General features: G+C 31.4%; 1 protein-coding gene across 2 annotated transcripts; it reads right to left on the reverse strand.

Moving 5' to 3' along the window:
- Nucleotides 1–1684: 1684 nt before the first annotated feature.
- Nucleotides 1685–12929, reverse strand: LOC113398657 (uncharacterized). Of its 2 annotated transcripts, none has more exons than XM_026637515.2 (4): nucleotides 12673–12929; nucleotides 7826–8586; nucleotides 4010–4240; nucleotides 1685–2534 (listed from the first exon to the last, which is right to left on the reverse strand). In XM_026637515.2, the coding sequence occupies exons 2-4, from the start codon at nucleotides 8576–8578 to the stop codon at nucleotides 2352–2354; spliced, it is 1167 nt and encodes a 388-aa protein (XP_026493300.2). In that variant the 5' UTR covers nucleotides 8579–8586; nucleotides 12673–12929; the 3' UTR covers nucleotides 1685–2351. The 2 variants fall into 2 exon arrangements, with proteins under 2 accessions (XP_026493300.2, XP_064073805.1); XM_064217735.1 differs by having other exon boundaries at nucleotides 7826–8588; nucleotides 12676–12734.
- Between the last annotated feature and the right edge of the window lie 278 nt (nucleotides 12930–13207).

Here is a 13207-nt window from a genome sequence, read left to right on the forward strand (position 1 = left end):
TAATCACCTTAGAATCGTTAATCAAAACTATATTAAGTGAAGTTATATACAAACGCAGTAATTTTAATAATAATAATATCTTTGGATATACTTTTCGGTAATTTTGGAGGTGCTAAGACCATGTATACTGGCAACTTTATTAAGTATTGAATTTAAAATAAACTTTCACGAGTGTCATGAGTCTCAAGGTCATCACTTTATTGAATGGGTGCTAGCAATATTTATGTTCACTTTCGTCACAATTATTTATAAGTTTATGTATTTGCTCATTATTGTTATTATTATTTGATTTTTGTTATAAATTTTGTATATATTTGCTCTATTTATTTGCTTCTTCTCTTCTCTTCTCAGAAGTACCTTTGCATACTTTGTGCAAACAAATTAATATTTATTATAATGATTAATTTAATCGTTGATATATTAAATAGATTACACGCTTACTGCAGATCCCGAAATCCAGATTTGAGACCATTAAAAACCAGTTTTTGAATTTTTCTGTTAAAAAATCGACAGTAGCAGTTGCGAGTTTAAAAGTGTTAAAAAACCAGTGATTTAAAAAGTACGGAAAGTCATACAATGCCGTCCCATCTATCGAACTATGAAAGTGAGGCAAAGGAGAGTGCACCTGTGATATCCCCTGATCGTAGTTGGCTATAATTGGCCTTCAAATTTAATATAAAATATGTTTGTGTGCGTAATCAATACAATGTATTGTTTGTAATTTATGTTTTAAATATAAGGTATGATTTTATTTGTAACAGCTAAAGAAATACAAACTTTTATAATAAATAATAACTGTCTATCTCTTATTTATGTTAAAATATTTATAGATCCATAGACACTGGTACTGAAGTTATTTAAATAATCCTCACACCAAAATTGGAAACGCATTAAATTTTAAAGTATGGTTAAAAATTCTAACAGTGTCATGTCAAAGGGCAGTGATGACAAAGTACCTTCAATTAACACATTTGCCACACTGCTACCTATTTTAAGTATATAAAAAAGAGACTGCCTCGTTGGTCAAGTCGATAAAAAATTAGAGCTACTATGTAACTGCCCGGAGTCTCGATGTTGGTAGTAGGTATGCGTAAGAGCCTCGGAAAACATGTAAAGCTGTTAGTCCTGAGCCTGAACTCATTCTGTTTGTGTGGGATTTGTCATCCCATCGGATTATGAGATTAAGGGAATAGATTGCACCTGTGTTTACGCACAGTCTTGTGCACTATAATTTGTCCTATTTAGTTGGTTGCTCTCCCTTGAGATTAGCCGCGGTGGCCAATATAGGTCAAGGCGACTAAATGATAAATGATTATCAGACAGTTCTTATCATTTCGTTTCAAATTACAGCAGTAGATGTTCTACTGTTGGACAACGACGCTTATTTCTCCCCGCTGCTGCAATGCGGGTCGCTACCATCACACGTGGCACTATTCATCCAACACATAGAGGTTTGAGGTGCAAGAGATCACAAAAACAATTGAAGTTAATTAAAATTCAGTGGCGCAATTCACGTGTGCTAACTATCAGATCCAGTGACTACTGGATCATATAGGTTCCATGTTAACTCAACAAAAACGGCGACGAGGTGATGAAATTAAAAAAAATGCATTTTACGTTTATATCAGCTTATATTATAAGTATTTAAAAATGAATACATGTTTAATAATTAATTGATAATTCAATCATCATTATCATTATATCATAAAATTGTAAAAAATTAATGAACAATTAATATGTCCAAAAAATATCCAAAATTATTTTTAAAAACAGAACGCAAATAAAATATAATAAATTTGAATGCAAAATTTTTTGTGAGTATAAATTTTGCAATTACGTCAATAAATCACGTTTATAAAAGAAAATACTTTGAAACAGAGCATAACAAAAGAACTATCATATAATACTCCAAGGGGTCCACAGGTGACTTTTCAAAAAAAATTTGGTTAAACCTATGATTAAAAAACACCTTTTATATGTTTGGTAATTGGGATTAATTTGGACATGATAAGGAAATTGTGATCTTTTATTATACTTTGTTTTGAAAATAAAGTTTCACGCATGGCTAAACTTAGTTCACCAAAATCCATAGTGTGGAAGATTACTAGTACAATGAGAACTATGATTGTATCTAACAGTCTAACCGCACATTCTGAAACGCTGTTTAAAGAAAAATTTACTTTGATTTGTTGATGGTAGCTGATGTCTCAGCTTCTACCAATGGGCGTTTAATATTTAGTCAAATATGAAATCTGACTGGACTTTTATACTTATTTAAATCCAGTGTATTTTTTAGTTAGTGGACTAAATTGAGCCTCGACAGAACTTAAAACTTATGAACTAAGAATATTTTAAAGCAATCCCATGTCAATATAATCATCAATAATGTCATTAAGCCTCTCTTTGTAGAGATCGTTCGGGCTGACGACGAAGTCGTTTATCTCAATGTCCTTGTTGACCTTAGGAGCATCCTCTTCTTGAACCGTTATGATGAGAAGACAGAACATGCTGATCAGAAGACCGAAGGGCATCACCTAGAATAGAATAACATTTGAGTTTTTCTCATATTTAATTTATGTCATCTTTTTATCAGGTCTTAGTAAATTCTGAATATTCATGGTGAATACGGCTTCAATCAAGCTCGTAATGTATAGTACCGATTATATACATCATAATTTATTCTACTAAACGTGAAAATTTCTGATCTTTGTCACCTTTACGGATTTGAACGGATTTAGTTGACATTTGTTTATCTACAATGAACTGATTCAAAAGATAAGTTACCTAACAGGTAGATGTCAAAGTCGTCTATATAGCGGTTCTAAAGACTTAAAATTTAAGTCCCGATTGAATTCTATGAGGTGAACGTATACAAAACACCCTTTATAATATATTGCTTTCACAAAATATCGCTTTAAATGACTGAACGGTTTAACCACTGCAATTTATATAGATTAAAACAGGCAAGGACTTAGAAGCACACATTTATAAATAAGGTTGTTGTTGTGTATGTAGGCCAATTCTTCAAAACCCAACGATTTGGCTTGGCTCCACGAAGCTCCCGGGTGATTTATAACTTGTACCTTCTTTAAAATATTGTTGTGTATATAGATGAAATTTTGACAAAGGCATGGAAATTGCCCGAAACTGGGTACCGGTCGAGTTAAAGTCAAATTATGACTATATCAAATACTTATTGTTGGTTTTTATGTTTATTTTGATATATATTGATTGAAAACGTTTGATGTTTGTACATCAACTTGATATGTAAATATATTTGTTATTATTTAAATTAATAAGTCATTAATGTTCAAATATTTATTAATGCAGTCGAGTTAAGTGAGAACGCCTTCTGCATGACAATTTTTTATTATACAAAGATATGTCATTACGTTATGACCGTGTATGTCATGTTGATTTCGTTCTTATAGTGACTAGTTTATAGGCTGCAGATTTTATGGTCTTGGTTTGAAGCTCGGCTCGAACATAAAAAGTCTTTTCATTCAGTGTTTTCGTCGACAAATTCTCAGTAAAAGCACAGGGTTTTAAAGTTGTTTACGCACTCGTGCATTGCAAAGCACGTACAGTTCCATCTGATTATAAGAGTTCGGGAATAGAGAGTGCATCTGTGTTTGCTATCCATTTTCACACACCTTGCCAGTTTGAAAATTACTGCTTGATGTTAAATGTCTGTAGTAAAGAGAAGTAGTCTTATTGTGTTCATATAGTTATTACTCGAAACATTAAACAAATGACTACAAATACGGAACAGTCAATATACTATCTGTATATTATATGATAAAACACCCACGCGCATCGAGACGCATTCTTTGTTTGAACGCGCTAATCTTTGAAATTACGAGAAAAATATTTTTGCATTTGAGGAAGATTAATAGGCTATTTAACGTCACGCTACAACTCACTGAGGGGAGGGTTACGCAGGAACGGTTAACGCAGGTGAATCCGCGTGGAGCAGTTAGTTATTGATAGGATCTGTATATATATATACCTTTTGTAATTCATAATCGAAGTCGTCCCTCGGGTAGACTTCATCAGGATTTAAATTGAGTCTCTCGAGAGCGGCACGCAGTTCCGTATAATAATGTTCTATGGTGTCTTTCATGTGATGTTTCCTGAAGTTCTTGTCGGAGCCGGTGAAAATGAAGTACATCAAATCTATGATGGGGCTGCTCATCTGCAAGGTCTGGTAATCCACGGAGATGACGTCGACTTCGCCGTCCTGTGAATATTTATTTATTTTGTTTATTCATAGTTACATTTAGTTTTTCATATATGCTTAAAAAATAGCTCATTTGTTTTAAGATAAATATAATTTTTAAGGAAATTCATCAATTTCCTTAAAAATTTCATTTCCTCGAAAATCTCATATCGAGGATCTCATACACCATCGTGTATGAGATCCTCGATATGAGTTTCAAGTATTTTTATAAAAGATAATTAATTAAATCTATATGATTTAATTTGACTAATCTTGCTGGTAAATGTCCCATTGCTGGACAATGAGTGTGGAGCTCATACCACCGTCCCGCATCAACGCGGAATGGTGAGCATATGCGCCAAATTAAACCGACCCATGTAGGTTTCTTCGATATATTATTCTTTACCGCGAAAAATACAGAAATGCCAGATGAACCCAGAACCTTCGATAATCATTTACGTATTTAACGAGTAACTGAGGACCAATGAAGAAGTTTACATAATTTTTTTTTTGATACATTATAAAAATTTAGATAAAATAAAACAAACACGTGAAAGAATCGATAAAATATCTTAAGAAATAAGAAAGTTATGGGACTTTGAAGTTGGGGTTTTAAGAATAATTTTGTTATACGTGGCGTTCCGTCGTGTGACGTCATTTGACCTAGACGACACATCGGGTGTTCGCCGAGTACGTACGAAATACGAATGTATTGTTGTGTAGTTGCTCACGCCATTCGATTCGTATTTCGTTTATTACCCGATGGCAGAAGTTAAAAAAAATGCTTACAAATATTATATTGTTCCTATGTGTCAAAGCACAACATTTAAAAATCCCAATAAAATATTTCGGGTACCAAATAATATAACAATAAGGAAAAAATGGTGCAAAGTAATGAAGCGTGATTTAATTGGCCCTAAAAGCACCAAATATGTGTGTGAAGATCATTTTGATGTAAGTAACTATTAATATATCTTTTGAGTCGTGAGTAAGTTTGGAATAACTGATTCAGTAAAAATAACAACTTATATATTTTATGTAAATTTATTTAAGTGCTGTGAAAATATAATTTATTTACAGGTTGAAAATGACACAGAAAATTTAGTAAAACATCGACTGGTTGGGGGAACATTAAAGTTAAAACCCGAAATATATTCTCATAAATTTGACTGTCAAAAGGCAGTGAAACCTCAAAAAGAACGAGAAGCATATGAAAAAAGATGTCGGATTGAATTTTATGAAAGTCTTAACAAAAGAAGCACCGTCGACTTCAAGTCAATCGTCTTCTATTCAATGTTTTGAAATTATTGAGTGTGATGCCATGGAGTCAGATGAAACAGAGGATCCGCTACCAGAGAACATTACATTTCCAGAATCAATCGATTCGAATCATCCAAATAAAAGGAGAAACAAAAGAGTTCAAGTAAACAACCAACAACCAGTACTAAACTAGAATCAGTTTTTTACTTATAATTAGGTTTTTTATTTATAAATCATATTTGTAAGTTAGACCATGTGGTTGGTTAAATAAACTTAAAAGGATGTACTTACTTAAAAAGTTTAACTCCTTTTATTTCAGCACTAACATAAAACGGATTTGAAGAAAAAAAGTCCATCACTGTGTATATATCAATATTAGGCAAATTATCACTTTGTCCTTTGACAAAACCTTCTTCCATTATAGTAAAATAAAAACTAAACACTAATAAATAAAAAATAATAAAACGACTTTACGTTAAAAAACACGAAAAATACTTGAATGATTCGTTTCGTGGTGCGGTGATACCGAACAGGTCAAATGACGTCACAGGCGAATCGTAAACTATAGACGTTCCGTACTAAAATACGTAAACTTTAATAATCTATTTCTAAGTCATTTATTGATGGATTTCAAAAATTCTTTCAGTGATGGATTAGTTTTGATCTATATTTTAATACCATTACGTTGAATATAATATTAACAACATCATGAAACTTCCTCATTCGGAATATCGGATTAGGGATGTATGGAAACCGAATGTCTCGCAAATTGAGTTGTTTTGTTGGACAGATAATTCCCAGCTATCAAGGTATATAATAATAAAACAAAGGCTGAAATTATTCGTGCCGGTAACGAAATTACATGACGAGCATTGCATGTAGTGAGGAAAAAACAGATTATTTATATGTTATCATCCAGAATCTCGATTCAATAACGATCAATTATATACTTATTATATTAATTATGTATTTTCCTTATTATAAGGAACACGTTTTTCTCTTTGTCAGGACAAAATAAGATATACTTTTTAAATTATACTTTGGTTGGCGCTTCACCTATGTTATAACACGTGTAAGAATTGCCGGGAGTGGGGGGGAGTCTCTGTACCCCAGGAATTTAGAGAATTTCCCAAGGTAAAAATAATAAGATATACTTATTGGAGGCCCTGCCCATGTACAAGCGAACCCGTGATGCTTCTAAAGAGACTGAGTGGGTACTGACGTTAAACGCTTCGTTATAAATTAAATAAAAATATCAATGTTATTCAAACTTCAAAACCAAGAGAATCAAACTCAAGATTGATAACATATATAATAACAGTATCTAAAACGGGATATTTACCATGTTTTTTATTTTTAATTGGTGGAGCTCGATATTTCGACATTATCTACGAATGTCTTGTTCACGAGAAAAAAAAAAAAAAAAAATATAATATTGAATATTGAATGTGAAATTGAAATTCAATTGCATGAAATGGTTCTCTTATCAGTTTGACAATCCGGCGAACATATAATAAATTATATAAGATATATAATATATTTATATTTTATACACACGGCGTCATAATTGCAATTAATTAATATTTGCACGTAAGATTAACATTTGACAGACAGATGCGCAAATAATACATAAATAATTACAATGTTGTTTATGGATACCTCGCCATACGAGACATCAATCACTTTACGGTCCAAGGACGTTTTGAGATTTATATTCATTGATATAGTCAAATGCAACCCGTCTCAATTTTTTGTTATATTTTTTTAAACCAATGAAATATAAATATTCACTAAACAATCTTTTCGCGTATTATTTCACACGGTTATTAATTTAAAACTGTTTTTAATAACAAACGGGTAGTAGTCTAACAAATGGGTCACCTAATCATAAGTCGCCGCCTATTCGACAATGACACAAGATATATTTCACTTCAAATACAACACTAGAAGTAGGATGAGTGATGAATAGGTGATATATATACCAAACTAGTTTGCACAAACCCTACAAAATTATATTTTTTGTAATGTATTAAAATTTGTAAACATGGAACATAAATATTTTATAAATATCGCTATGTTATTTAGTCAAGACAAGCGACTTCGAAAATTTTAATTTCAAAATTGTGTTTATCGTCAAACAAGAATACTCATTATTGATGTGTTCTTCTTTATCCACCAGGGACATAACTCTTAATTAGACGACACCTGGTGTCGTATTTATGGCATATGACCTAGAGCATTAATGTCCAGGTAACTATTATCAATGAGCTTATTTCCTCTTTGAATAATTGAAAAAATCATAATTGCTTTATTATAATTCTAATAACGTAAGGCATTAATACTTACATCGTGAACCCTATGTAATAAGTTACTTGGCCTGTAGTCCCCATGTGCTAGTACTGGACATCGTATAGGCTTATAAAAATTAGTAAAGACATTCAGTACAGTCATTTCCTTTAAAAAATTCGACATTCTCTCTTTGTTCTCTGGCTTTGTCACTTCCAGAGCGCTGGTCGTAACGTTCTTTAAAAAATCTAAGATTGTTTCAATATTGCTATCAGACTTAAGTCCTGCAGTCTTTTGGAACTCTTCTGGGTCATCTACAGACCATGCGATAGACAATGCGTGCAGCTTACCTAAGTTCTGAACGCTTTTGAACGCATACTTCCAGTCTATTGACTTAAATCTGTCAAAGGCTTGAAAGCCTTTCGATGTCATGTCTTCTAAAACTAGTGCTTCTTTGTAACATTCATCGTTGCTTGCATAAAACTTTGGCGTGACAAGTCTGTGTTCAACAGGGACCATGTGTCGTTCCTCTAATTCCTGATAGATTTTAAGCAAATTGTTGTAAAAGAAACTTTCAGTTTCGAAAATTCTTAAGGGTGCAAATGCTCTCATCTTCTCGCCCATGGCTGCCACTTTCACGAAGAGTTTCAGATCATCTTTCCCTGGTGCTGAGACCGTGGCGAGGTGCAGATAGCTGGTGTAGTTGGCCCCACCACTCGATATGGACTTCACAGATATTTCGCCGTCTTCATATTCCTGTTCCTTAGCTACTTTGTCCAATATTTTGTTTAATATTTCACTATTGTCATCCATTTTTAGCTCTGTAATTTAATTAATGATAGGATTAGTTTCTTTGCTTAAGAATTAAGCACGGAGATGGGGTCAACTATTTAATAAGTAAATACATTTTGTCTCAGAATATACATTCAGTATAAATAGTAATCTGAGTACATTTTTTTATGTGATAACACAAAAATGTCACATATAAATTATCGATTTACCATATTTTAATGTACTTTTACGTTCTTAAACGTCCTACCTGTATATGTAAATGTACCCGTATTAAATATTTAGTAATTTGAATTATAGTCTAATGTAAATTTCGTTTTACTGTTTTATTTTCATTGGGACAACCAACAGTAGATACAATATCCAAAATAAAAACACATTTTTTAAACTATTACATAATAAATAATAATTAATAAAACCAATAAGATAAACCATATGATTAGAATTGAGCACAAAAGTTAAGTTTTGCAGTCGCTTAAGCCCATATGCTTTACTGTAAAGCAATTCTACCAATGATAATTTACATTATTATATTTTTTTCTGTCCACTATGATACAGTATGAAAACAATATATTTTAGCAAACAAAAAACTAAACTAAAGTTACCTTTTACCTTTTATGACTATCAGAAATATAAAATGACTTAAAATTGTTACTTGTAGAATGCATTTGTCTAGCACAGATCTATAAATATTTATTCACTTCGTGGAAACTGTTGGATGATTAAAGATATATGTGGACCGAAAAATAATAAAAATAATCCTAATTGTATATGACCTGGGTTTAGTTACAATTAATTTTATTATAACACAGGAACTCAAAAGAATAAGCTTATCCAAGTGTTTACACCAGAAAGAAGAGTAGCATAATATATTACACTAAAATGATTAGGGCAACGATTCCGTTTTTTTTACATTAACAGCCTGTAAATTTCCCACTACTGGGCTAAGGCCTCCTCTCCCTTTGAGGAGAAGGCTTGGAGCAACGCTGCTCCAACGCGGGTTGGAATACACAGGTGGCAGAATTTCGTTTAAATTAGACGCATGCAGGTTCCCTCACGATGTTTTCCTTCACCGCCGAGCACGATATGAATTATAAACACAAATTAAGCACATGAAAATTCAGTGGTGCTTGCCTGGGTTTGAACCCGAAATTATCGGTTAAGATGCACGCATTCTAACCACTGGGGCATCGTGGCTCTAACAATTCCGTGGCATAGCATAAATTATAATACGTAGTTATACTATATGGCATATTCTAATATATTGTACTGATTTTTCCGGCACTGCACTACAGGCACAAGGGATATAACATCTTATTTTCAAAGGTTGGTAGCAAAATAACAAGTGTCCATCTATCTTCATATATACTTACATATGTATATTCAATACAATCATAACAATTATTATTGCCCTGTTCCTAGTACAGTGGCCACTATACACGGAACAAGGCAATTTAATACTTATTCAATGAACCATTGTATATTTTTACCTTTCAGGGTCAGAACGGATTTATTTGCCAAACAATTTCCATCTTTTTTAATTTAACCAAATACTATTAATGGTATTTAGTAAGGTGGAATTAGTGATCGTTTATTTTAGTGAAAGATAAACAAAGATCAAGCCTACTTGGATACAACTCACTCATTATATGCTGCCAAACAACAATACTTGTTATGTTCAGTTCGAATGGTGAGTGAGTCTTGTTGTTGTGTGTGAGATTACATCTTACATTCCAACATTGGTGACACATTTGCGATGTGATGATTTGTTAATAGTTCTTACAAAGCAATTGCCTATGAGAACTTGTGACCACTTATCTTCAAGTGAGATTATTCAAAAGTGCTACTTGAAAATCGGTTCCATAAGTACATGTCATATACAATAACGGTAATGGCTTACTCATTTAAATTACTCGGTAATTTAAAGCAGCATACTCCAAGGGGACCTAAGGTAGGTAAACCTAAGGTCAAGCTGATGGTAAATATTTTTTAAACGAAAAAGAGCAGTAGTTGTAAAATCCAATATAGGTGGCTATCCTACTATTGATTTTTTTGTTCTTCTTTTAGAACGAACATTGTAAAACTATGGATTACTATTCAAAAGTACTTGTATTAATAGTCTATTACTTGCAACAAGATCTATTTTGCAAATAACACGAGTCTGACTGTTTTATGTGTAAATGTTTGTTTAAAATAACGTAGTTGATATGTTTTATCACATATATGTACCTATATAAATACAAATATTAGTTTGTGGGAAAGAGGTAGAAATTATATTAAGTATATGAAATAATTATTTGATTAAATGATAAAATAATCCCCTATTTGTAAGTGATTATTATTAAATATACCTTTAATTGTACTAGAAGAAACCGTCCGTTCATAATAATGTGCAATTATTTTTTTTCATATATTAATATACACATTTTTGTATATAAAGTTTATTGTTTATTGTCGCGATGGCTCAGTAGTAAAAATATGTGATTTTTAAATAAAAATTGCAGGTTAGCACGAGTGAATTTTCATGTGCTTAATATATGTTTTGAATTAATTTTATGCACGGCAACTGTTAATTTTTTCACTTTTTACTTAAACTAAACAGTAATGTTTCGTGTGAGAAATACACGACACACACATTGATACACGATTTCACATTGATAAGCGTCGACAATATTGTATTGTTTTATTTTTGCATTGTTATATTATATTTGTTCTATATCATTATCGTTTACAATATACATATAATGAAAATTGTAGATGAATTGTACAAGGAGTAGGAAAAACGGATATCCGACTTTAAGTGTTTGTTCTAAATCATTCAGAATACTCGACACTATTGTGAACCAACGCATGGTATAATAACGAATTTTATTTCTATAAAAACAAACTGATAAGGCCTATCAGTAATGAAGTTAGGTCGCTAAACCCCCCAATTCCCATAGGGGGAAAAGAAAGAAATTAATTTTATGTAATAATAAAGTTTATCTAAAGAAGACGACATCCGTAAATAATAAATATTATACATAGACATATGTACATATTAATAGATACAACATAAAAAGATTAAAAGACGTCTCAACAAAATACACAATCTCTAGCGCGCTTTTTACAAAATCGTTCTACAATTTACTTAAATCGAAGTTCGATTGTTTTCAAAGCAAATGCGACTTCGAATTGACTTCCAAAACATTTTTATAATCTTCGGGTAGCTAAAAGTTCTTCAATTGCCGCAGGAGTGAGAGTTAATCATAAATAAAAATATATTTCAGGCCAAAACAGTAAAAATTAACCTCGTAATATTGTTTGTACGTATTTTTTTATACACATACATGACATTATGTCATAAAAAATTAAATCTCGGTCGCGGTGTAATGCGTGGCGATTATTTAGACTTTTTTTCCTTCATCATAAGATTAAAAAATGTACACAAAATTGATATTACTGGTAAAGAAATATAATTTCCTTGATAAACAAAGTCTGAACGTCCTTAGTTGTTTGTTAATAATTTTCTCTTGGTGTCTAGTTAGCTTCGGAGCCCTGGTGCACCATACCCGCTCTTTACTATTTGGCAATGTAACCAAGACGCAAAACGGAAACTGTTCAGTGCTTGTAAAAATCTATGTAATAAAATATTTTGATAATTAAATTACTACATTTTCTTGTGAATAGCTCAAAATTAAGATGTTGAATTATACTTTTGATAATATTTAAAAAAGGGGGTAATCAAGTACAATGATTACCCCCTATTATGTATAAATTATATTTTTTACGATCTTATTAAATAATCTATTTATTCAAATTACATTTTGATATTCAGCGTTATTATTAACATTAAAATTATATTTTTTCGCTTTAATAATCTACCGGAATCGACAAATTATAAAAAAATCAAACTACCTTACAAACGTGTAAGGCAATTTGCAATTTAAACGATTAATACTATTGATTATTAATTTTTAATAATATGGAATGTTTAAATAAAATCGAATATTTGAATAAATGCGGGAAAAAAAAACAGTATAGGTTTTGTTTTTTAAATTAGTTATTGTCGCGTAATTGTATTAATGATTAAATTAAAGTCTTTAAAAAAATCAAATAAGAATAAAAAAAATACTTACAAGATTAGAATCACAAAATCTGATAAATTATTTTGCAAGCGAAGAAACGACTGCACACAGCATCTAGCAACCTTGAACTAAGTCTACACATAAAACTATTTAGATGATAGATTCTTAATACACATATTTGTTTGATGTTTTATATAACTTCCTGGTTTTAAAAAGCACGGGTTTGTCACGTTACTTATGACTACGCAGTGGAAATAAAATTGAAACTATGGATGCATTACCTTTAAGGAATAGATTATTTGTCACACACATGGATATACTGTATGCTTTAACATGCGTTGCTTGTTTTATAAGACTAGGGCAATTCCATTCATTGCCAGCATGCAATGGAGACGGAAAATTTAAATACGTCAATGAAAACAATTTAAGTTTTCGTAAACAAATAAGTTATCATTTTGTGATGATATTTTTTTGTAATACTACCTTTTTAGAACAGTGATATTTTTTCATTGTAATATGAATAGCGTTATAAAAGCGATCGACATACAGCATACATCTTTATGAGTTTGTTAAAATATCTTAAAAA

Source organism: Vanessa tameamea, chromosome 18 (genome assembly GCF_037043105.1).
Source record: "Vanessa tameamea isolate UH-Manoa-2023 chromosome 18, ilVanTame1 primary haplotype, whole genome shotgun sequence".
Lineage (NCBI taxonomy): Eukaryota > Metazoa > Arthropoda > Insecta > Lepidoptera > Nymphalidae > Vanessa > Vanessa tameamea.